This window comes from Mus pahari, chromosome 11 (assembly GCF_900095145.1).
Source record: "Mus pahari chromosome 11, PAHARI_EIJ_v1.1, whole genome shotgun sequence".
In the NCBI taxonomy this organism is placed as follows: domain Eukaryota; kingdom Metazoa; phylum Chordata; class Mammalia; order Rodentia; family Muridae; genus Mus; species Mus pahari.
Window position 1 is genome coordinate 30,585,050 of NC_034600.1, and position 25,428 is coordinate 30,610,477.

Genomic DNA, 25,428 nt, shown 5'->3' on the forward strand with positions numbered 1-25,428 from the left:
AACTCAGAAATCCGCCTGCCTCTGCCTCCCGAGTGCTGAGATTAAAGGCGTGTGCCACCACGGCCCAGCTTTCTGAATGCTTTCTTTTTGGTTTGCTTTGTTTGTTTGTTTTGAGACAAGGTTTCTGTGTAGCCTTCGCTGACTCGGAACTTGTTATATAGACCAAGCTAACCTCAAACTCCGAGGTCTGCCTGCCTCTGCCTCCAGAGCGCCAGGATGAAAGGCATGAGCCACCATGCTTGGCCCATGAATGTTTGTCTTTAAGATTAAAAAAAAAAAAGCAAGATCCTTTGAACAGAACCCTTCTAATGGACCAGCTACAATGGATGAAGAACTGGTACCCAAGAAGTATCAACGTTAAAAACACCTCCACCAGAGATGAGATGCAAATTAGCCTGAGCTCTGTAAACCAAACACCATTGTTAAAGCATACATCGACATGCCCAGACTCTGCGACTCTCTGCTTTCATCTTGTGGTCAATCCCCAAGAGAGAATTGAACATCCTTTCTTGCTGTGTCAACTATGGTCCTTCCAAGGATTATATCCTGGTGTTTTATTAATCAAAAATGCCTGGGCCATTAGATGTGGTGGCACTTACCTTCAGCCTCAGCGCTCCCTCATCCCCATACTCTGGAGGCAGCACCAGGTGCAGCTCTGTGAATCTGAGGACAGCCTGATCTACATATTCATTCCAGATCTGCCAGAACTACATATGCTTAAGGGAGAGAAAGAGAGAGGGGGAGACAGAGAGACAGAGACAGAAACAGAGACAGAGATAGAGAGACAGAAAGAGACAGAGACACACAGAGACAGACAGAGAGACAGGGGACCATATGGCCTCAGACACACTGGATCCAAGAGTGGGATGGGGAAGGAGGCTCCCTTTGCCTCTGCACTGGCCAGTCATCTTCAGAATCACACCTCACTGTGCAGGGGTAGAAACAGTACCAAAATGCCAACTTCCAAACAAAAATAATCATCCAATACTGAGAGTACAGAGAGTCTGGTGACATGCCCAACGTCAAATACAAAATGTACCTACAGGCAGCCAGAGCAGGCCCAACACCATCTACTTTGATACAGATTCAGTAAGAGGCTGCCCAGCTCCAAGTTCTCAGAGCCCGTTTTTTTTTTTTTTTCTTTCTCTCATTGCTGTTTTATGAATCTACTGGAACCTCCTTAACTCAGGCTGACATCTCGGCTTTTAGTGTTGTATCATTACATAAGTCTGAGGTTTCTGAGGTTAGGCTCTGAAGAGCTTTTCAAACCTCTGACTCAAATGTGCTCGACTTTCCTCTGGACACAGCGCTCACTACTGAATCTCACTTCCCTGAGACAAAAGTGGGGAGTGACTCCCATCTCAAATGCTAGGCTTATCACTTTTAGAAAGTAAAACCCGACTACTGTGCAAAATGTAAAAGTATAGAGAAAATATAGGTGCAAGTACCCAGATGATAACCCACATTAAAGTCTGGTGCACGTTTGTCTGGTGCGTGTTTGTAAACAGCTTTGTTTTGACTACTAACTTGAGGCCAAACTGTAAACTACCTTCATGAGCCTTTTCCTCACAGCCACCATGTGTGCACTGATACATGGTTTGCAATGTGGGCTGAGCACTGCATCTTCTCGTTTAGTCATCGTTAACTAAACCACTCACTACTGTGGAGGATCTCAGGGGTTTTCCTGAGTTTTTCCAAACATATAAGACAGCACGGCATGTTTATCTAACTATATGCGCATCTCTGTTGCTTTCCATAGACTCAATGGCTGGTATGGGTCTGTTAAGTCAGAACACTTACTAACTTTTACTACCTGGGTTTTACTGAAATTCCTGTTTCAGATAGGTCATTTGTATCCAGTAGGAGAACGGGAAGCACTTGGCCTGTGCTCTTCGCCAACACTGTGCGGAACGATTTTCAAAGCCGTGTGGATCGCAGGCAAGGCTGCACCTTCTCGTATCACTCCTATTGCTTCATCTACAGAGGTTCTGTGGTTTTCAGAGGTGCATAATGGTGTAATGTGTCTCTCTCTACCAATCACTTGTGTGTGTGTGTGTGTGTGTGTGTGTGTGTGTGTGTGTGTGTATAAACTGAATGTTCATAGCATATGCCCATTTTAAGGCTTTATTTAGTTATTTGTAAGAACTCTTTATAAAACAGGGAAATTGAATTTTTGACTATGAAATTCAAGGCAAATACCTTGAGAACCACTTTCAATTCTATGGCGATATGCCTTAAGTCATGCCATCTGCTGGTGAACAGCAGAAGAGTTGGCAACTACTCATAAGGCCAAGGTAGTATGTGTATTGGTGCTTTAGCCATGCCGATTATTTTAATACCAGATACTGAAGATGAATAGCTAACTAGAGGCTTTTATGATATTCTGGAAATGCACGTGGATCTTATGACTACAGATCTTCTATTTAAGTTGGGTAAGAGAGAGAAGAGGTTTCAGTATGCCAGACCGGAAGGGGAATGTTGAGTTCTAATTCCTAATCATACTTACTTCTGGAGTGAATACTGGTCACAGATAGGTATGTGAGCCCTGTTTAAAGAATCATAGTAATTCAAATTTTGTAATAAGATACATGAATAAAGGTGCCTTCAGTATGTAATTTTTATTAGTAACATCCCCAAATGAGATTAAAGCCAATGTTTTCAGGTAGTTAAGGAGAAGCTGGGGCAAATTCTGGTAAAGCTGGGTCTCACCAACTAAAGATCATAAGGGTTTCATGGAATCTAACCAGGAAATGCAACTTAACTCGGGGCTCACGTAAAACAGTAGCTGTGACTCATGTTTACTGGCTCCAACTCCTCTGGGAGCAGATCTAGGAGAAGCAGTATGTTCAAAGATAATGCAGAAACATCAGCTGAATACAGTAACTGGACCAATGGTCACTGCTCGTACTCCAATCCATGCAGGTCTGTAGGCAAGCACCTGAGCCATCACTGTCCAGACAGACAGACAGCAACTGAGGAGCCACTGTCTTTATAGAAAGCCGCGCTTGGGAGTGTGCTGAGCTGATCTTCGGGGGCTGTGAATCATTGCTCAGCCCCTGGGAGTTCTGATGTAAACCAAATGCAACCTATGGCAAGAAGCTGGTGAACTTAGCGCAAGGAGCACAGAGGCAGGGAGGTAGCTCGATCCTCAGGTAGCAGATGTGCAAATCTCAACCTTTCCACACCAGAAACGAGCAAATGCGAAACAGGTACATAGGTTTCTAACAATAAAACGAATGCAGACGCTTGAGGGTAACTCAATGGCTCCTGTACGAATAGAGCCCTTAACACTGGAAAGAGCTGATTTTGTTTGGTTGGGTTTGGGGTGTGGGGGTGTGGCATAGCAACTTCCAGGCAAGATTTCCCCTGTTGGATTTGTTAGCTCGAACTAAATGAGAAAAAAAAATTAAGATTATAGTTTATTTTTAAAAAATGAATGGGGTTCTGGGGTTATGTGAAGAACCTTATGTGGTTATACTCATCTATGATCTCAGCCCTCTGAAGGTAGAGGCAGACACAGGGAGAGCAAGGCTAGCCAGGGCAACATGGCAAGACGTTATCCCAAAGGCAAAAAGTAACAACAGAAAAAGAGGCAGAGAACCAAGCCTGGATGCACCCGGATGCAGAAGAGCGTCTGGCCAGCAATGGAATAAATGGAACAAAGTTCAGCCAGGTTGGCTCAGAGCAGGGTCTGGCAGACGGTAATGGTGACATGATTGTGAAAAGCAACCAAGGCGACTTACCTCTCCCCAGCATCCGGGCAAGGAGGTCCTAGGAGGCAGATTCAACCTAATCCCAGAAACCCAAGCCACAGATGAGTCAGATGACAGCCATGTTGAGAGCTTAGAGGAGCCACAAGCGGGGTAGTGGGGAAGATGACCCTGATGTCCCTACAGCAACCTGGGAGAGGAGGATGTGGCCATCTCCAGACAGTAATTTCAGCTCTCTAGAACAAGTAATGACAAACCTTCTGTAACAGCCTTCCCATGATGACAAGGTAGGAGAGCTTCCCACATTCCAAGTGACCCAAGGAGTACTGGCAGACAAGGGGAGTGGAGGCAGCATCCCACCAACGAAGAAGAGAGTTCTGGAGAAACTGAGGATGAGAGTCCATGCCTGAAGTCAGATTTGGTGAAGCCCCCACTCTGCATGGAGCAGAGTCCACAGCCAGCATGTGGCCATGGCATCTCCCTTCTTCCCACTCTACACAGGGTCAACGGGACAGGTGGCCTTGACAGTATAGTATTTCTAGAACCCTCAAACACATCCCAGGGTCCTTCCGACCACAAAGCCAACCCAGAACTGCAATTGAAGACTGTTGGTCAAATTAGTGTTCAGAATCTTTCCCCTAAAGCCTCACTCACCTAAACAAAGCCCCACTTGAGAAAAGACCTGAAGAGCAAACAAAAGCCGGGTGTGGTGGTGCACGCCTTTGACCCCAGCACTTGGGAGGCAGGCATATCTCTGTGAATTTGAGGCTATCTTGGTCTACAAAGGGATAGCCAGGGCTAAACAGTGAAACCCTGTTTTGAAACCTCCACCTCCCCCCCACCAAAAGGAAGAAAAAAAATCAGCTCAGCTGCCACCCTCCCAGGCAGAGCAAGAATAGGATGGAAAGATGAGAGGTATGTATGCAATGTCATCCCTGACAAGAAAAATATGGTCTGGACCAAAGAAACGAAATGTTAAGGAGGGTCTCAGTGGCCCAAGTACACTGCAAAGGGTTTTAAACTCTTCAATTTCCAAACAACCAACACCCCTGTCTTAGTCAGGCTTTCTATTCCTGCACAAACATCATGACCAAGAAGCAAATTGGGGAGGAAAGGGTTTATTCGGCTTATATTTCCATACTGCTGTTGATCACCAAAGGATGTAGGACTGGAACTCAAGCAGGTCAGAAAGCAGGAGCTGATGCAGAGGCCAGGGAGGGATGTTCTTTACTGGCTTGCCTCCAGTGGCTTGCTCAGCCTGCTCTCTTATAGAACCCAAGACTACCAGCCCAGAGATGGCACCACCCACAAGGGACCTCCCCCCTTGATCACTGATTGAGAAAACCCCTTACAGCTGGATCTCATGGAGGCATTTCCCCAACTGAAGCTCCTTTCTCTGTGATAACTCCAGCTGTGTCAAGTTGACACAAAACTAGCCAGTACAACCCCCACCCCCCACCCCAACAGTTTCAAAGGGTCTCTAATGCAGGTGGCCCTGGATCTCACAGTCCCCGTATCTTCTCCACAAGAAAAGGGGCTAGACAGGTTGGAGGCAGTTTCCTTGTCTGGTTCTGTAAAAGCCTGACAGAAATGGGGAGAGAGGCTTTGTCCTTTAGGGTAGTGTCTTAGTCTCAGAACCGTAGCCTGCTATCTGAACTGATTTTGGGGGAGTGAAAAACAACCTCGGATACTTGCCAGACATCCCCCTGTGAGGTGTGGCTGTGGAGGCTAGTCAGTCAATGCCATTGCACAGGTGAGCAGGCCAAGGCTCTGGGCCGTTTGATGAGGTGCCCGGGGTCCCACAGCTAAGCCAGTCTGCACTTGGACCTACACTAACCCTTCCAACTTAGAACTCTCAGATTGCTCCAAACATGAAAACAACTCCCCCTGCCCGTACAGAAAGGGATTTTCTTATTTTTTAAAATTATTGGTTTTTTTTTTTTTTTTCCTTCTCTATATCCACGTCTATGTTTACATTTGTTGGAAGAAGTGAAAAAGGTTGATAAACTCCAATCCGGGCTCAGAAACTTTATGACACCCGACTTCCATCTTGCACCTTGACTTATTTTTCCGTCTGGGAAGACAAGAGCTCTAGCCTGAAACACAACAAATGGGACTTGAACATCCTCGATCCACGCCATCGTGAAAAAGCAAACATTTTGAAGATGGATGGGACCAGCTGCCTGCATCCCCTTTCTACGCCGCAGCCGCCTTGGCTGGGCCTTGTTGTTGTTGTTGTTGCTTTTTTTCCAGAGCCATTTTCTGCAGCAGGCCCAGGGCCACTGTGGGCTCTGAGAAGAATGAAAACTCCACTGCTTTTGTAAGGCAAGGAGGCGATTTCCCAGGCTTGCTTTGTGTCCCTGCTCAGTCACTAATTGATAGACAGAACTGCAGCGCCTATCTCTGTTCATGCGGCCAGTGTGTGTGTGTGTGTGTGTGTGTGTGTGTGTGTGTGTGTGTGCGTGCGAGTGCGTGTTTCTGTGCTTTCAAGGTTTTTTCTCTCTTTTTAAAAGCTTCTCCTATGAAGTAAGACAGCAGTTATTGGTAGCAAAATTTATCAGAATCAAATTCTTCTTAGTGGAAAAAAAAAAAAAAGCCAGTAGAATTTCTCTCCTCATGCTAATCCCCTGTTTGACATGCAATGACATCATCCTATAGGGAGCAGGGTGGGTGTGGACAGGAGACAATGTAATGTCTGCTATAATTACAGGGCTTAATATGCAGGATCTGGGAGGTGGATGTGAGCTACAGGCAAGCCCTTCTCACCAGGCCTTGTGGGGGAGGGGGAGTGAATACAATGGGGCACAGTAATGCACTTGAGGGGGTCTTGCTGTGGCAATACCAAAAGGAGCAGAAATCAAAGGACTACACTGGCCAGCCTTCATTTTCTAATGCAAAAACATCTCCTAGAGACCAGTGAAGTAAAACTGCATATGTCCCCCTATTGAGCCCCCATTGAACTGCAGTGTCTCAAAAGACACCATGAACATATACAAAAACTCACAAACAAGCACAGACAGAAAAGAGCATTTTTAAAAGCACTGCTACACCATACACTCACAGCACAAACTATCCATCCACACAGCGCCTGGCCTATGGATGATGTACTGATTTTATATGAAGACAACTATCTCATCAGCGTTTTGAATGTTAAATAACCTAAGTCCCTTTTAAAAACACAGGTTTTTGAGATGTATCAAAAACGACAAGACAGTAGCTAGCACAGTCTCTAACCGTGGCATTTACAGACTGCCTGCCTCCATTAGACAGGATTAAAGAAGCCGGTGGGCTACCATGGAGGCAGACTCAAACGGTCTAATATGCCTTGTCCAATTTATGCATTTTCAAGCAATTCATAAATAGCCACTCCCAGAGTGACATGAAGAATTGATGCGAGGCTTCTTTTGGTACGCCTCGAGGCTATAGGAAGGGACTCGTTTCTGAACTGTTCCATTAGGACGACAGATTTCAATCCGTTTCAAAATGGGAAGGGCCTGATTAGACAAAGAGAAGTTTAAAAAAAGAAAAAGAAAAGAAAAGAAAAGAAAAGAAAAGAAAAGAAAAGAAAAGAAAAGAAAAGAAAAGAAAAGGGAAGGAAAGAAGAGAAGAGAAGAGAAAAGAAAAGAAAAACTTGGCTCCAGGAAACTTGGAGCTAATATTGTAAGAAAAATCAGAAGCTCGACATAACCACTTATTTATTGTTTTTTTGTTTGTTTGTTTTTTTGTTTTTGTTTGTTTTTTCGAGACAGGGTTTTTCTGTATAGCCCTGGCTGTCCTGGAACTCACTTTGTAGACCAGGCTGGCCTCGAACTCAGAAATCCGCCTGCCTCTGCCTCCCGAGTGCTGGGATTAAAGGCGTACGCCACCACGCCCGGCCCGACGTAACCACTTATATGAGTGGCGCTACACATCACTGCGCAGAGTGGCCAACGGTATGCTAAGTTTGAACAGTCAGGATGCAGCAGGGTTCCAAGCTTTCCTAGTCTTAGCATTCCCCTGAAGGGGTGAAAGCTCTCCTCATCACTACAGGTATTCCCCTTTTTAAGAACATGTATCTGAAAACCTGAAAAACAGAAGATAACATTCTTGGTAAAATATTGGTTTATAGTTTAAAATAGCTGCATATTACTTAGGGAAGGGACACGATGGCAGAGTTGATGGCACAGCACTGGAGAGGTTAAGGGGAGAGGACCCCTGTAAGGTAAAGGTCAGCTCAGTATGACCTCAAAAGAGCAAGACAATCAGTAAGAGGATGTTCTGCTAACTACCAAGGAGCAAGTCAACCTTTAACCTGGAGTACTTTTAAATACACGAAAATAAATGAAATGAATGGAAATAAGAACGCTACTCCCTCTAGAAAATACGGCTTTTGAATCATCTCAAAGATTCTAACATGCTGACAGCTTTGAATGGCAGATTTCCACAAACAGAGATTCTGTCATACAATGACTGCTTCAACTTGGGCTGAGTTAAAGAAGTGGGTTGACATGGAGACAGACAAGAAGATGCTCTCTTCTAAATTCACGAGTCTTTGAAGAACTCATGAAAAGACATCGAACCACCACTACTAATGACAACAAACATGGCCATGGTGATTTAAAGTAAGCCAGTGTCACGCAAAAAAGGTACAGCGAGGGGGAGGCCTCAGGGGAGAAGAAATGCATACAAAGCAATCAAAGTATCCATTTTAGCATGTTTCACCCAAGGAAGAAAGCGGCATATTAATAACATCATTTAATATGGCCTCACTATCTCCACCCTTCATATAACACATGGCCCCCGAATACTCTCAAATCCACTGTGTGCAGAACAGGGTCTTCAGTAAGGAAGCTGAGGCACAGAGAATTGATGTATAACATTTGAACCTGTGTGCTCCGCCTTAACTGTTCTGTTCTGTTCACCCTCCCCCCTTTACCTGTTCAGTCAGACTCAGGAAGGCTGGAGAGGGTGGAACTCAGTCCTTTACACCTGTCCATAATTCTAGGCTGCAAGACATACTTTGGGGGAAACCGGTCTCATTTCTCGAGTCTTCCTCCTCTTAAGAACCAAAGAGAGCTGAGTATAGAGGAGACCTCTGTGGTCGGCAACCTAGACTGGATAATAGTTCAGGAAAAGTCCCTGTAAGGGGAGGCCACATTGGGTGGGACTCAAGGAGGATTGTGAGAGGCTATGCAACCTCACCTGTTGACAGATGCTGAGCCTGGAAGGACATTTCCAGGTCCAGGGAGAAAACAAAGAGAACTCAAAATGGGACATTGAAAAAAGGTCTACAGCACAAGATAAAATGAGTACTCCGGCCTGAGAGTCAGTGGAAAATTATATCTTTAAAAAAAAAAAAAAGGCTTTCTTAAAGGAACAAAGCAGAGTTCTGGAAAATAATGGTATTTCCCCCAAAGTAATATAGACATGTCCTCTAAGAAACGACAGAGAGCCACCCAAAGTTGAGTGAGCCACCATGCAAGCAAGTGGCACCACGCTGACCTATGAAAAGCAAACGGTAGAGACAGACAGCCTGATGGACACTGGAGCACCATCACTTCCTACGAATCCTGCAAGCAAAGGCGGGGCAGGAGGACGCTGGGACGAAAGAGCCTCTGAGTGCTGTGGTTCCATGACAGCAGAACCTCGGTAACAGTTACAACCAAAACCCTGGAGTTCTGACGCCCCTGTGTTTGCACTGCTTTCTTTCTCTGGTCCCTGGAGTTTCTGCTGCCACCAACCACTTGTCACTAATCACGTGTCTCTAGGTGGTCAGTGTCAGCCTCTAGCTTTTTTTTTTTCTTCTTGCATCTCAGCAGAATAGTGTAAAGTCTTATGAAAAATATTTATACATTTACCATTTAACATCTGTATAGAGAGATCTTAAATAATTTCCATTTCCCTCTTCCTATTTCCTAAGCAACAGAGGATTGTAAGCTTTCGGTGATCCTCACAAAGTCTACAACAAAACCAAAAACAGCCCTGCATACTCTACAACTAGGCATTGCAGACTGCCAACTTAGGAAATATAAATAGCAACCATCATCCTTCTTAAGCACAAAAGAAAAAGACTTTTGCTGAATTTCACCCGTGAAGCCCCTTCCCTTGTTATCCTTGGCGGGCCTGTTCCTCTGTCATATGCTAGATGGCGCTACATTCTCCTCTCCTCCTTAGCCATTGGAGACATATACTTATGTGACTGAGAAGTCTGCATCTTGATGGACAGTTAGTTCCAACCACAGGAGATTGTGTGGGAACAAACTTATGTATGTATGTATGTATGTATGTATGTATGTATGTATGTAATGCATGTTTATTAGCCCTCACATATGACGGAGTCCCAGACTCCGCAGACAAGCGATTCCCATCAGGGACAGTGGGCAGGTGTGTGTGAATAGTTACATTTTGATTCATTTCAGTAAGTTCTGTTCTACCCTGAATGCCAAAGACCTTCATACAAACACATCTTGGCTTGACCCATTGGCTAGATTCATAGTTAACAGTTATGGCTACCTTTGCATATTAAGCATTTTACCAAATATACGAGTGACTTTTTTTTTTTACTATGAGTTGATGTTATCAAAAAAAATAGCAGAACATTGAGTGTAAAAGGGTCTTTGAAATAGTTTAGAAAACACTGATGTTCAAGAATTTATCCATAAGAGCACACATCTACTTAGCAGAAGTGATTAAAGGCCAGGTTGTGCATCTCAGGCCCACCTGTGGAGGGCTCTGCCTATAGCTCTGAGGAGTTGGCTCTTGGCTGCTTGTTTTTGTCAAGTCTCTGAAAATTGATAGTTTGTAAATAAATATCCAACACCTTCATGTTTAAAGGAAATCTATAACAAAAAAAGTGCTAATAATATAAGTAATGACTACATTTGTCTAACATGGCTTGTTTTCCACTCTGTAATGTGGTTCTAGTTTCTTGAGCCAGTGATTTCTCATGACTCACCATCTTGACCTTCACCATCTGCCTAGGTCCTGGCATTACCCTCTAAGGTTCTTTAACTTAAAGCCTCTTTGTCTCTGTGGTTAGGAGATAACCATTCTTTCTTTCTCACAAGGAAAAGGGGCCGGATCTGAAAGTTAGAATCCTGTAAGGTTTCTGCTCTGAAATCTGCTCTGTGATTAATTTAAGGTCTTGCTTTTACTTACTCAAAGTATGTTTTTGTTTATTTCCTTTATTGCTTTTTTTTTTCTTTCTGAATTGCAAATTGGGACTTCTGTTGTTTTTGTTGTTAACTAGTTTCAAATTTGCCAGGAGTCTGTTTACCAGGCATAGAGAATCCATTTGCTGGGTGAAGTTTGCTAGGTTCATTTGCCAGCAGCTGAATGTCTATGGAGAGAATCCTATTTCTAGATGACCCCATGGAGTGAGTTAATTTGACACATTATTTCATTTGTATTTATACACTGGAATGATAGTCCAAAGGCACAAAAATAATCTCTGTTCTATGTATAGAACAATAAAACAAAAAGCAGACAGGACATAATGGCATAACCAACCCTGATGTAAGGCTTCTTTCAAAAACAAAACACTGACCTCATGCCTGAAAATAACCCAGACCAACATGGTTTGTAGAAAACATGACTGTGATTGGAGAGTAGGGAGACACGCTGTTTTTAAAAATGAAATGGAAAGATAAAAGCGAGAGAGAGCTGGGCATGGTGGCACACGCCTTTAATCCTAGCACTTGGGAGGCAGAGGCAGGCGGATTTCTGAGTTTGAGGCCAGCCTGGTCTACAGAGTGAGTTCCAGGACAGCCAGGGCTACACAGAGAAACCCTGTCTGGGGGGGTGGGGGAGGAGAGAAAGTGAGAGAGAAACAGATAACATGGAGGTTGTGTGTGAATGCAATGCAAGAACAAGCAACAGTCAGGTGAGGGAGTCTGTTATTGTTTGCACATAGAAAACTTTTTTTCTCCTAGAGTATATTCTAAGTCACAATAAGAAGCATATTTTAGCAACCACATTGATCAGTGATAGCTGGTTATCATTGTCATCCATGATGTACTGTCACGGTAGCATGTGCTACACTTTCCTACAAGTAACAATGTAGAGGAGTTTTCATCAGCATGGGCAGTCACATGTCATGCTTCCCTGTGATGTTATGGCATCCCTTAAAAAAATAGTGTTTCCCAGATCCATTAGGAGCTTATGCAACCTCGATTGCTTATGCTCCTATGATGCACAACTGTAATTTAAAAGCAAAGTGAAACACCCTCACACTTACACACACACACACACACACACACACACACACATTATGAATATAAGTGGAAATATAAGTGGCTCCAAAATGTACCCTTAAAAAATTGGTAAAATTTAAAGATATTTTGGGCAACAAACCTTTAAAAACAATTTAACTTTTCATGCCTTTTAGATGGGTGGTTTTCAACCTGTGGGTCACAACCCCTTTCAGGTCAAACAACCTCTCATGGGGGTTGCTACCAGATATGCTGCATATCAGATATTTACATTATGATTTATAACAGTAGCAGAATCACAGTGAGGAAGTAGCAATGAAAATAACTTTATAGTTGGGGGGTCACCACAACATGAGGAAATGTGTTAAAGGTTCTCAGGGTTAGGGAGGCTGAGAGCTAACGCTGAGAGCCACTGCTCTAAATCTTGACTGGGTTTTGTGTTTAGTGGCTTCTTAAAGGATTGTGTGGTGGAGAAATAAACTACACTTTACATTACACTTTCACAGAGAAGACATACAGGAAGGAGGAGGGTGTGGCTGGGGCTCTGTGGCCCCTTCAGTGATGCTGGCCCTGCTTCTAATAAATGACAATACTTGCTTAAAGGGTGAACTAAAAAAGAGAAAGATAAAGACATCTCATCCTGTCTCTCTCCTCTCTGCTACCTCTAAAGACATCACTCTAGAAAGAACAAGGAGGAATACATTTCCAAACCCATATTTCCTACAAAGAGTTGAACTATATCTTAACTGATTCAGGGAGTCTAAGTGAATTCCGACATACTTGCCTAAAACAAAACAAAACAAAATGATTGTATTATGTAGTTGTAAAACTTGGAGAAGAATAACCCCACAAAAAGTTATTAACAGAACCTCTAAGTGACTGACAACCATACTGCTGTCAGCATACATTATCACCAATGGTACTATCACATACATAAATTTTTCTTTCAAGTTTCAGCATGCTCTGTAGGGTTTTCTGTGAACACACAATAATGTCATGTAGGGTTGAACACATACATTAAAATAAGCCTTTAGAAAACAAAAAACAATAATCTAATTAGAGTTGGGAAAAATTGAGTCATTGACTTAAAGGCCTCCTATGTAAGCCAGGCATCATTGGCACACACAGAGACAGAGGCCGGCAAATCTCAGAGTTTAAGGCCAGCCTGGTCTACAGTGTGAGTTCTAGGACAGCCAGGAAATAACAGGAAAAACCTGCCTCAAAAAACAAAAATGAATAGATAAATGAATAGATAGATAGATGCATAGATGATAGATAGATAGATAGATAGATAGATAGATAGATAGATAGATAGATAATGAATGCTGCCTCAGATGGCAATAGCCAATCACAAGCCATATTACCATGAAAATCACTTTTCCATCTGGATAACCCCGGCTCTCTGGTAACGATCACCTGCACGCACATTGTTGGTAATAATCTGACTTGATCATAGCTCCCCAAGGGTATTTATATCTGCACGTACTGACTTGTTAAATTATGCCGTGTTAATTGATGGTTCACATGACAAGATATGCATAGCTGATCATGCTCATTAAAATGCAGGCCATTCTCAATTATGTGCAACAAACGATGTGCCTGGGACTTTTAACACACTCAAACCACACTTAATCCCCAAATTTATAGGCTGCAATCCTTCGGCCTTCTTCCAAACACTTGTGTATAAGTACTTAGACTGAGGCACAAAGCAGGACCAAACGCCAACATGCACGTCCTTATTTAAATGGAAAAAGACAATACCATTATTTCCTATTTGGCATTGTGTAGATAAAAACACCCACAGATCTGAGTCTTGAAATACTTTCCACACAGGTGTCTGCTGTTGTGCAAATACAATTCAGTTGGTCTGGCTCACAGTTTCCACAGGGAGAAAGAGTAAGAGGCAAGGGCTAAGAGCCGCTGTTGTGGGAAGTCAATGCTCTGAGCATCCCGAGGCTGTGACTGTTTCTTGATTGACAGTCCTAGTAGGTGGGACAGGCAGATTTTTTTTTTTTTTTAAATAAAGTTTCTTGCATAGACCTTTTAAACCTGGTTTTTCAAATGTGTTAAGGGGCTGAAAAGATGGCTCAGGGGTTAAGAGCATTCATTCATTGGCTGCTCTTCCAAAGGACCCAGGTTCAGTTCCCAGCACTCACATGACAGCTCATATGACTGTCTATGTAACTTCAGTTCCAGGGGATATTAGAGAGAGAGAATGTTTTCCCACTGACCTGCACCACCATTCTGAATTTTGCACTGTTGAAGAACAGTCACTCCTTAATCTGAGCAGGCATTGCTTCTGTCTAGGGCAGTTAACTGGCAGTTTGCACTGGCCTTTTGCAAGCACAGCCTCCCAGCCGAAAGCCTGAAAGCTGTGAAGACTCCACGAGGTGGCTGTTCACTGTATCGCTATCGTTCACCTAGGCAGCAGGACATAGCCCATCGTTGATCCTTTCTCTCAGTTTTTGTTTTATTTTTGCCAGATGTGGTATTTGGGGCTGAATTTCAGGAACCCAAAGGCAACACTGTGAGCTACTCCATCCTACACTACCCTCCAGAGGCTTCCCCAGGAATCTATGCATTTGGGCCAGACTCTCAACAGTGACGACTGTTCTCATGACGACTGAAGTCCCATTTTATTAAGGAAAGACTGGCTTAAGAGCAAAGGGCAGACGTAAGGGTCTTTCCTCCGTGACAGTAAGGGAAGTCCTTAAGATGCTGGGTTTTACCTCAGTCCTTCTAAATCCTGTGGCAACAGTTAGCAGCAACCGTTTGGATCTTTTAAACTGAGGTGTGGTGCACTCTGGGCTTGCGGTGTTTGCTTTGAATCACATACTTCTCCTCTGAAATCCTATACTGACTGTCTCAGCTTATTTTCCTTGAGCATTTGTCTCGCTCCTTCTAAGCCCTGGAAGAGTTTATTAAAGTCACATTATTTTTTTTTTTTGTCTTGTTTGTGTTAGCTGCCCAGGCCCTGCAGCTCATGTTTAAGGTGCGTCCCTGGGGGAAGTACTCCTCACCTTCCCACATGTCTCCAGGACCAAGGAAATACGACTTCACACAATAGCGCTCACCCTCAGATTGCAGTGAGAAAACAAAGCCAGCGAGCCCTGGAGTATGATGTTTGGAGATACTGGATCGTTGCCTCGGTAGCGTTTAATTAGTCTTGGGTTGCTGCTGGGGGTGGAGTGCTGGTACCTCAGCAACCTTTGTCACCACAGGTTGGAACAATCAAAACATAGAGCTTGTTAGAGTTTTCATTTCACTCCCAGTCTTGAGGAATAGAGTAAAAAGCTCCTCTATGCCAGTCTCTGTGTCTGTCTGTCTGTCTGTCTGTCTGCCTCTCTCTCTCTCTCTCTCTCTCTCTCTCTCTCTCTCTCTCTCTCACACACACACACGCACACACACACACACATGCAGACACAGACACACAATTTGTAAATTAAGGAAGTGCTTTCTTTGTAAAATGACAGTGAGTTTTAAAGGAATGAATAATGTCTTTTCCCACCTAAATTATGAACAGCGGGCATGTCTTCTCCCACAATTCCCTTCACCCCTCTTTGCTTATTAATAGGTACACAATACCAAGTGCCTGAAATTCAAGAAGCAATCTTTCAGTTTGTGTTTCATCTGTCCCTCACCTGCCAGTCTCCCTAGCACATTGCTACAAATGCTCAACATGGACCACAAAGACCCAAATGGTGGCCAGAAGCAAGTGTGGGACTGCGGGCCTGGTGGTTCACTCCTGATGTGTGTTTTTAGACCCCGAGTAAAATCACGGGCACTTTATTCCCCGAAGAAGAAGAAAAATGCACGGAGGCCGCCTGTGATGTCCCCTTGCTGAGCAGTGACAGCAGCTGCTCCGGATTGCACTTAGCTGCACTTAATGGACGGTTATTGGCATTCCCTAACACCGTCCCTGAGCCTAGGCAGCCCACTTCCTGCCACAGTCTTGCCTATGCTGGTCTGCATGGAGTAGTTCCACAGTGCCCATTACGAACGGCTTGAGAGCCATTACTGTCGGCAGACTAAAACATCCTTTCTACTCAGGATTTTTTCTTTTTTTTTTAAAGAGAAGTGAGATGAATGGTTATTTCTAGGTGGTGTGAACAAGCTGTCATTAACTCCCTGGGGGATGAAGGTACCCGAACACAGCAATGACACGGTTACGTTGGCCACACCTGTGCCAAAGGAGGGAACTTGCCTAGTGTGCTAGGCTGTGAGTATAAAGAGCCCCTGACACTTCAAAGCCAAGAGGCATGCAGATCTCGCAGGTATCAAAAGCCTCGTGCCACAGATGCCACAGGACTCAAACGGTGTGACTTTGGGCTGTTTTGACAATGGCAGGCTACGTGCTGTGATCTGGACCCCTCAGTCTGAAGAGGACAATAGGACAGGGGCAGATATGGCCAAGGGAGAGCAAGCAGGCTGCCCTCCCTGCAAGCAGGCTTGAAAGGGAAGGCCGATGGAGGCTAGGCGTTTGCAATAAAATAACTCTTTCCCGGGCAGGCAGGCACCATTTACCTCAGTGAGTCTGGTTATTTCATGAAAATAAGGCTTGTCATTTTAACGACTGAGCTCCTCCTGTCACTTGGACAGTGACATAATGACAAAGGATAAAGGACCCTGTGGGCCATTGACAGGGGCCCTACCCTGAGTATGTAAACAGGTCAGAGGAAGCAGCAGGACAGAGTCTTGCCTAACCTGTGGTCACAGGTTCCCTGAGTGACACATTATCAGTCCCTTGAATGCAACGGGACGATGTATCTATGTGCTTTGTTGCTTAAAGGCTGAGAGCAAGGCTGAAAACTACAGCCATGACTCTCTGTTATAGAGCAGTAGATACACTCTAAGCATGCACAACTAAGTCATCACTCTACACAATGGCTAGCTATTCAGGACTAGACACAGGAATACGACAGACAAAGCCTAGGGTCATGGTTGAGGGTGTTTTGTTTTGTTTTGTTTTCTTTTCTTTTCTTTTTCCTACAACTCTGCAGGCAATGTTAGACAGGAGACCTTGACTCACTAACGTGAGAGGAAGGAAAAGACTCGAGTGACTGAAACATAAAGGATCGGTTTTATCTCTCTAACCTAAGCCAATCTCTGGAGAGGATATTTTTAGCAGCCACACTTGCCTGCGGTTTGCTTATCTTTCATCCTCTACAGGGAAGGCACGAGTTCTTAAGCAGAACTCGCCCGTGTCGTACACCTTTCAAAATCAATCACAGACAAAAGAAGGCTTTCGTGAATGTGAGCTAGTAGCTAGTGGCGACAGAACTAACGTAAATACGCCAGAGTTGTACTATTTATTCAGCTGACTAAGAGAGTAAACCACAGGAAATGTGAGTCTCTTAAAATTGGCAGACACTATAGTCACTTGTAGAAGAGATCAGAGGAAGTCGTGGTGGATGGAGAGGATGAGGCTGGGAGGGAGCCGGTCGTCGCAGTAAGGGAGACAGCCAGGGCTATCGCCCTATATCACCATCCTTGTGTCCAGCGTGGTAGGCCATGTTGCAGATGGCCTAACCTCTGCTCTGGCTCTACTCTCGCACTGTCTTCATTTTGCCCCAAGAACTGAGGGCAGTGCTGAAAATATTATCTAGGACTAAACTGGAAGAGTCTTGCCACCTCCAGACAAAAGAAGAGCTCTGTGCCTTCTGAGAATGCCCGTGGCAACTGCTTCTAAGGATCGCCTTCAATATAAATTAAAAATGATTACAAGAGGGAAGCCAGACATGTATCGGAACTTGGTATTTCCCACAGACAATAATAATCACCACACATACAAGTCACGCAGCTCTTCCTTGTGGAGATGAGAGATGGCTACTCATTTATATTTAGTTCCCCAGCAGGGAGGCTACTATGTGTTCATACACAGTCAACTGGTCTTCACGACAGCCTTCTGAAGCAGAAGGAAGCATTCTGAGTCACAAACAATGAGACTGAGATATGAAATGTTTAAGTGTCCAAGGCCACTCAGAAACACCCATGACAGGGCTAAGGACAAATGTGGGAAGCTGGCACCAGAATCTGTAAGTGTATTGTAATTGTCATTTACATTTTGTAAATTGTAATCTGTACTGATGGCAAGAAACTGGGTTATCAAAAAATTTAACCATTTTAAAGAACAGAGAGAAATGACAAAGTGAGAAAAAAAGAGACTATTGACACTGGTGTTCTTTTCCTTTGTTTGGGGAATTTCTCTCTCTCTCTCTCTCCCCTCCCCCCTCAGCATGAGAATACAGGGAATTATTGGATACTGTCTATGCTTCAGAAGATAAGTCCCCCCCCTGTGACTTATATACACCAAGATCTAGAGTTAAACCTGGGAAGGAAACAACAGAAATGGAAGCCAGTCGAACTCTATGTGTCATGGCAGACTTGAGCTTCCATAGAAAGTTTTGCAAATTCTTACTCCTGGAGACCTGTAACAATGAATGACTCAAGCCCAACATCATTAAGGCACAAAAATCATATACACGAACAAAAGGTTTACGATGGCGTGTGCATTCAGAAACAGAAGGGCATATAAGACAGTGCTCGATGTCGCAGAGACTCAGCTGCAGAGCCCTCTCTTGAGTGAAAGACTGGGTTGTTCTCTCAGGGCCACTGTGCCTATCGGTCCAGCTCTGACTTGGTCAGAAAGCTTCGGTGAGGGAAAATCCACAGGGAATGGCCTTGGTACACAGCAGGAGTGTTCTGGGAGATCTCAAGAGCCAGTCCATGCTCAGCTGGTTTGAGATACCGGCATAGACTTCAGTGACTGACCAATCTAAAAATCACATAGTCAGCGCTCTACAGGATTTCATGATCTCTGGATCGACGTTTTGAAGAAGTCACACTGTGCCAACCCACCTACTGTGCAGAAGGCAACCTACACTCCAGGTCCCAAATGACTATTCAGGGTCATCTTGAGTGAGACCTGATTTCGCCTCCCAGTGAACTCCAAAAGCCTCAGTACAAAGTCTAAGCTAGTATGAGAGTCAGCTCCCCACACATGGTCTGCCCTCTGCAATCTAAGGCAGCCACCAGTTCTTCATATATGACCTCTGATTCCTAAAAATAACAAAAGAAATAACAGCCAACATGAATGTGCAGCACATCTGATTACCACCTGAGCCCTTGGCTCCTGAGCCTCGGAGGATGAGCAATATCCTATTGTCATTACTGCTGGCTGTAAACTTACCTAACCAAATCAATCAACGATGAGGGGAAGGGGAGGGGCCTGTTTGATGCCTAGGGCTCAGGACTTTACACCTTTCAAGAACAGAAGTGTGACAAAGGTCATGCCTGTTCTATTACTCAGCTCATCTTCACAGTGTATGGCGCATGCTAGCTAGCGTCCATTTAAATAGTTTTACAGTGACTGAATGACTTTTTTTTTTTTTTTTTGATGGACTCCATCACTCATCTTATTCCTTCTCTCCAAGTAGACTTAGATTCTTGAAACTCTAAATGAGGGTGCCTCGAGTGGTTCCACTGTCAGCGGTGTGAGAGGCACACCACATGGTTTTTACTGAGTTTCAAGTAAGTGGGGAAGGGGACTACTAGATTTGAACACACATAGAATTGGACTAATATTCTTCAGTGCGTTCAAGAAACTCCAAAGGTCTCTTAAATAAGGTCTTACAATCTTCACTCACCCCAATCTGTGTCCTTGACCTTTAACCTCTTTCCTCAGCACACCCAAGATGCACTCTGAATTGAGCTTTTGTCAATGACAAGGTGAGGGTTTGTTTAGCGGCAAGCTTAGATTTTGGATTAAAGGTTTTAGATTTGGGGGTTAGAGATGCAAGTGCCCCAAACTCCAAATCTCCAAAATCCAAGAATTTTCTGGTGTTAAACATTTTAGTTAAGGAATGAATACTCAGCTCGTAGCACAGTCTTGCTTGGAAAACTTCATGACTCCACAGGGGCACCACTCTCTGGTTCTGCTCAGAGGGAAGCTGGGTCCTGCACAGCCAGGAAAGGGATAGTCCTAACATTAACCCGCTCTGCAGCTGGCTGTAATGCCAGAAGCCAGTCCCCAAACCAGCACTGAGCACTGCAGTGACATCACTAGATAGGTGACCCACTCTTAAAGCAGGTGACAGCCAGAAGATGGAGAGACAGGGTCCTAACATGGGAAACCAGAGAGAGAGAGCTCTCTATCTAGTCTCCAAGAGTAGTTCAAGCTAGGACTTTAGGCTGGAAAGAGTTAATTCTTCAGCAGTTTTTTTATTTATTTTTTTTCAACCTTTCATTTTTGCCATGCACATTTGTCATCATAGGAAGGCAGTCCAAATATGAATGTATACAATGAAAGCCACATGTGTAGAAATGAAAAAAAAAAAAAAAAAAAAAAAAAGTCTTACAAAACAGAAAGCCAGAACGACCTACAGAGAAGTGACAGAAACTTGGCATTTACTTGCCGAAACAAACACACTTTTTGGCAAAGGGCACTTATCTCCTGTCGGATGGTTACGGAGACTTGCAAGACAGAAAAACGAACCACAATAATGACCAGAGTAAACACCTTAAGCTGTAGCTAGCCTTTAGCAAATAGTGCTGATGGTCCCTGGGTAACCCCCTCCCCACCCCCTACCCTGCCCAAACCACACCCACCTCCTCTGCTGGAAAGCTACAGTAGAGCATCACTGAAATGGGTGGGGTTTGATTCTATCCTCAAAGTCAAAAGGAAAACGCAGGGGAGAGGTGCCACGGCCATATTGCCAAGTTTAAGAGCGACTCCAGAAGTCATTTACATTCCACACAAGTGGCTTTGAATCTCAGTGCACGTGGGGTAGTGGAATATGATCTAGTCATGTTAGAGAGGCCAACCTTCATGCCTGATGTTCTGTCAACTTCAGTAAGAACTCATAGAATAGAAGCATGTAGCTGGGAAAGTCTTGATTTTATATAAGATTCAAGTGATGGTCAAGAAATAAAATGTAGTATCATTTCAATGGTGACCCTTCTGAGAGACACACCTGGGTTTAGAGAGTTCAGAAGCCAGAATCTGCCCTTATTATGTCCAAATGGGACCAGATAGGAGAAATGCATAGCTCAGAAAGGAGGAAGAGATGAATCTGCATCATCGAAGCCCAGATATGTGGGCGGGACACATCCTCTCTGAGGGAACAGCTTTACACATGACCAGTGCTTGAGTCCTTACCTTTGATTCTCTTATTCTGAAAGGTAGACTGTTTTCACAGCAGCTTGGAACATCAGGCTCTTTCCCACACTAAGGAGCTGAAAACATCTTTTGTGTCTGAAACACCAAGTGTCCTTTCTCTTTCTAGAGAAGGGAGGTGGAGGATCGTAGGAGCACCCAGTCTGTACTCAGAGCTTTGAGTGAAATTAATATTGAAGTAGTCTGTAATCCCTTGAGGTCAGAGAACACTGAAACCCACAGGGAAGTAAGCTGGACTTTCAAACCTCTCATAAGAACCCACACCATAAATAATCTACATGGTGATCACTTAAATTCTACTTTTTCAAGTTGTGGCTGCTGGCTCAAGTCATTGACATACATACAAGGAAACTGCTAGCAAGGAGAGGAAATTCTTTTTTTCTTTCTGCGCCAGACAAAAGCTTTTCCAGACAACGGTCACTTCCCTCATCCTGTCAAGAGCTAGGCTAACACTGAACAGACGCCTCACCTGGAACTTCAGGAGAGAATCTTGCGGAGTGTCGAGATACGAAAAGTTTGAGTTCCTGGTCCAAGTTGCACTCGATCAGGTTTGTGTCCCACGATCGGATCCCTGTGGAGGAAAAGGCAGACAGTTGGCAGGCTTCTGGGAGTCACCTTGGAGGGGTTTGGAAAGCACCCCCATGGACGTTCCTCTCCGGCCTTTTTATGGCGGGTTCCTTGGCTAGTGGTGGATGCCCACAAATGGGAAAGGGAAGGCCCCTCCCCTGGGACACAAGGGCGGGAGAACTAACTGTGAGCCTGAAGTTCTGCCCCTGGTGAAGGGTACATGCATCAGGGCTGGGGGCTGGAAAGCAAACGGCAGACTCAAGGCAGGCCGGGAGGCCCAGAAGATGACTGTTCTGGCTAAGAGGCCCCAGACTACCATCAGCTTCTTCAGCTCCACTAAGTGGCCAGTGTCAGATGCAGGCGGGATGGGCAGCTGCCATTCAAGCCTGGGTCTTTGTTTTTCCAAAAGATGTTCTTACAGTATGATTGGGTGATTTCTCCTGCTTACTTGTTTTTGACCTTGGTGTCTTAATTCCCCCCCCCTCCATATCAATCCCAAATTGTGTGATTTTTTTTTGATAAGCAGGTGGAACTGAAGGTTTGGACTAGGAGTCCTATCAGTAATTTTCTTTATTTAGTGAGCTGGTCAGGGAGTGCTTTTCAATCAATCACAATTGTTAAGTTATGCTTTTTTTTTTTTTTAATCCAGTGGAACTTTTTATACTTGATAAAACTTTGGTAGTTTTGGAGTGGGCATGAACTCCCCTGCATCAGCCTGGAAGGAGCCATCAAGAGCCAGTGTAACCCACAGTGAAGCATCAGAGTGACTGTGGGTTTCAGTACTGGCCATGCCTCCTCCGTCTGTACTCCTCTCCCTCCCTCTTCAACCCAGAGGAGGTGTCTCAGAGGGAACACAGAGAACATCAAGTTATGAGAACCCTGAACAGAAGCCAGGAAAGCTGTGAGCCGCTGAAGCCTAGACAACATCTCTCCGTGTGTGTGTTCACATGTACTGTGTAATGTGTGTGTTCACGTGTATGCGCGTTCATGGGTATATGCTCGGACTTTTCCCCGACAAGACTGCGAATGATGGAGCCATTATACAGCACCAGGACTGTCCACTGGTGTGAACAGCCTCAACTGCCAGAAACCAGTTTCTAAGCCAACAAGTATTTATTATCAAACTCCTAAGAGAGAGGCTTGAGCCCTTAGGTGGATATCTGCAAGTGAGCTATCTCTAACCAAAAGGCCAATGATTGATTGATCCATTGATTGATTAGTATTTGTGCCATCAGCCTAGAGGGCTTACATGGTAGTGCATGAAACCCGTCTTTAAATCATTAATGTATGTCTCCATTTACCACCATTGTGTTCCTATCTTAGGGATAATCATGTGCATTATGCATATGATAAATATATACAACATAGATCTTAATTATATGTAATATTTTGATTAAAGATATATTAGATATAGATCTTTTAAAAGCTTGTAGAACTCAGTTATCTTCAAATTCATTTTCTCTCTCTCTTTCTCTCTCATTTTAATTTTAACTTTATTTTTTTTTTTTTAAAGACAGGGTCTTACTACATAGCCAAACCAGCCTAGAACTTGCTCTAACTAGTTCAGGTGGCCTTGAAATTGTAACTCTGATGCCTGAGCTTCTAGACCTGTTCCATCAGAGGAACCTTCTCAACAGCTGTGTGCCCCTTCAATAGAGGGGGAATTTCTCACAGGATTAGCGGGAAAGATTCAGATAAGAAAGAGTTAACATTCCTAAGGAGAGGCTAAATTATAAGGGAAAATTTTATGAGTCTCCCTGGAAACATTAAATAGCCTCAGTTTGCATTTGTGCTAATGGAATATTTAAATTTTAACAAGAAAGGCATGTTGAGAGTTTGTGGGTCTTTTTAGTGGAGACATGATAAATGGCTTCTTTTTGTTCCCCGCAGAGCTTGACAGGTTGAGAGGTCTGAATTCATTAGAATATTTTACTTCAACATATATACACTCTATATTAGCCTCATGCGCAAAGCCATTGAGTTCCTGTCGGAGTGGCTTAATTGGAACTGTTGATGGAGCTCCATTTTGTCTTCTGGCTCGTCAAGCCAGGTCAATAAGTTAATAATGAGACATATGTATTTAAATTCATACTATTTTTCCATCTTTGTTCTAAGTAACGTCTAAGTGGCTACACTATTTGAATGACTTTGCCTGGGGTTGGGCACCCGCTTGCTCTTGCGTTGATATTTGCTATTTCTCCCTTGTCGCGATGCTAGTGGAGAGTTGTTCATCTTATATTCATCTATGTCATTTACATTTATAATTTGACAACAGAAAAATGCTAAACTTAAAAAAAAAAATCCATTGAGTTGATGTTTTTTTAATCAAACCAGTAGACAGTTGGTAAAAATAACCTCCGGTGTGTAAACTGCCAATGAAAGAAAAATATTCAAGGTTCTCTCTTTGTAAGAGAGCAATTTCCAGTCAAAATATTTAAGGATGCATAATTGGAGCTGTGGTTTATAAAAAGACTATATAGACTTCCTGGTTACTTTAGTTGAGAGTGAACGCTCTGGAACCTTATCAGTTTTAGAAATAAAACACTTAGTCATGAGTTGGTCCCTTATGCTGGATATTGCTAGCAAAGGGAGACATTCGCAATGAAGGCTGATTGCTTCCGACTGTGTTTCCGTGTCTCCCCTTCATGCCTCACTAGGAGCCAAAACTGGAGCCCCTGATGTTGATAAACCCTTTCCACATTCTCCCTCTGGACTCTGTAGCCAGAGAGGGGATACCTGGATGTTGTTAAGAAGTTCTGAAAGATATTCTGAAAGGGGAGTGGGGGGGAAGGTGGGGGGAGGTGGGGGGTGGGAGGAGACATATTATATTCCTTGCCCCTCTAAGGGCAAGCTCTTCACTGAGGCTTTGATTTTGTAGCCATCTAAGAGGACTTCGTCCTTCCTGAATTACCCAGGGGCTAACAACTGAAGCAACTGGGGGTAGTTAGCCTGTGTTTCAAATGCCTGGCTAGGTTCAAGGGGCTAGGGTTCAGGTTCCAGGCTGTTCCAGGATCCTGCCTCCGCCTCGGGAGGCAAACACTGTCCTGTGTTCATTCCAGGTGGACAGGAAGCATCAGACCATCTTTTCTTTTCATTTCTCTCACCCCATGTGGTAGCGATGCACAAAGAAGCGGGCGTGCACGTGGTTTTTAACAGAGGGGAAAAAGAAGGGGAAGGGTATTTCAGAGCGTGTCGGGGTGAGGAAGGAAGATGCATATCACACACTGGGTCTTTCGGCCGGATTACGCAAAGCTTACCCTGATCTTGTAGAAACTTTTGGCTTAATAAAACCAAAAAGCACCTCTCCTTTAGTGGATGAAAACTGCATATTTCTAACCGAAGCAGCAGATCAAAGAAAAGAAAAAATGAATGGACTACACCGTGCACGCCAATGACGTTCTGCACACGTGACAGCTACCTGGGCCTTTGACAAGTTATTTTCCTCAATGGGCCCAGTTTAATCGTTCCCTTTTAGAAGCAGGCTTTTGAGTATTTCTTGTAAATATCTGAATGGTCAGCCTATAATCCTGTGATTCTGTTTGGAAAACGACACTAGAAAGTAACTTGAACCCAGGGTAGAAGCGTAAACCAGAGAAGCAGCTAAACGGAAAACGCTAAGAAGCTTTTCAGAGAAAAGATTTCCCAGCTTTCCTTTGACCTAACCTTTGGTTTGCTTCTCTCTTTACAAAGCCAGTAACTTAATATTCGTCACATATTCGTGTTCAATGCAAATGATATCTCACATGGACAGCACACCATTTCAGAGCATTGGCAATGATTAAAAAAA

At 44.0% G+C, this 25,428-nt stretch overlaps 1 protein-coding gene across 1 annotated transcript in view; it reads right to left on the reverse strand.

Moving 5' to 3' along the window:
- Map1b (microtubule associated protein 1B) overlaps nt 1-25,428 on the reverse strand; it is a 100,151-nt gene that overhangs the window by 70,014 nt on the left and 4,709 nt on the right. The window contains exon 2 of the mRNA XM_021208259.2: nt 21,544-21,645. Within this exon, the coding sequence (XP_021063918.1) occupies nt 21,544-21,645 (102 nt within the window). The remainder of the gene's footprint in view (nt 1-21,543; nt 21,646-25,428) is intronic.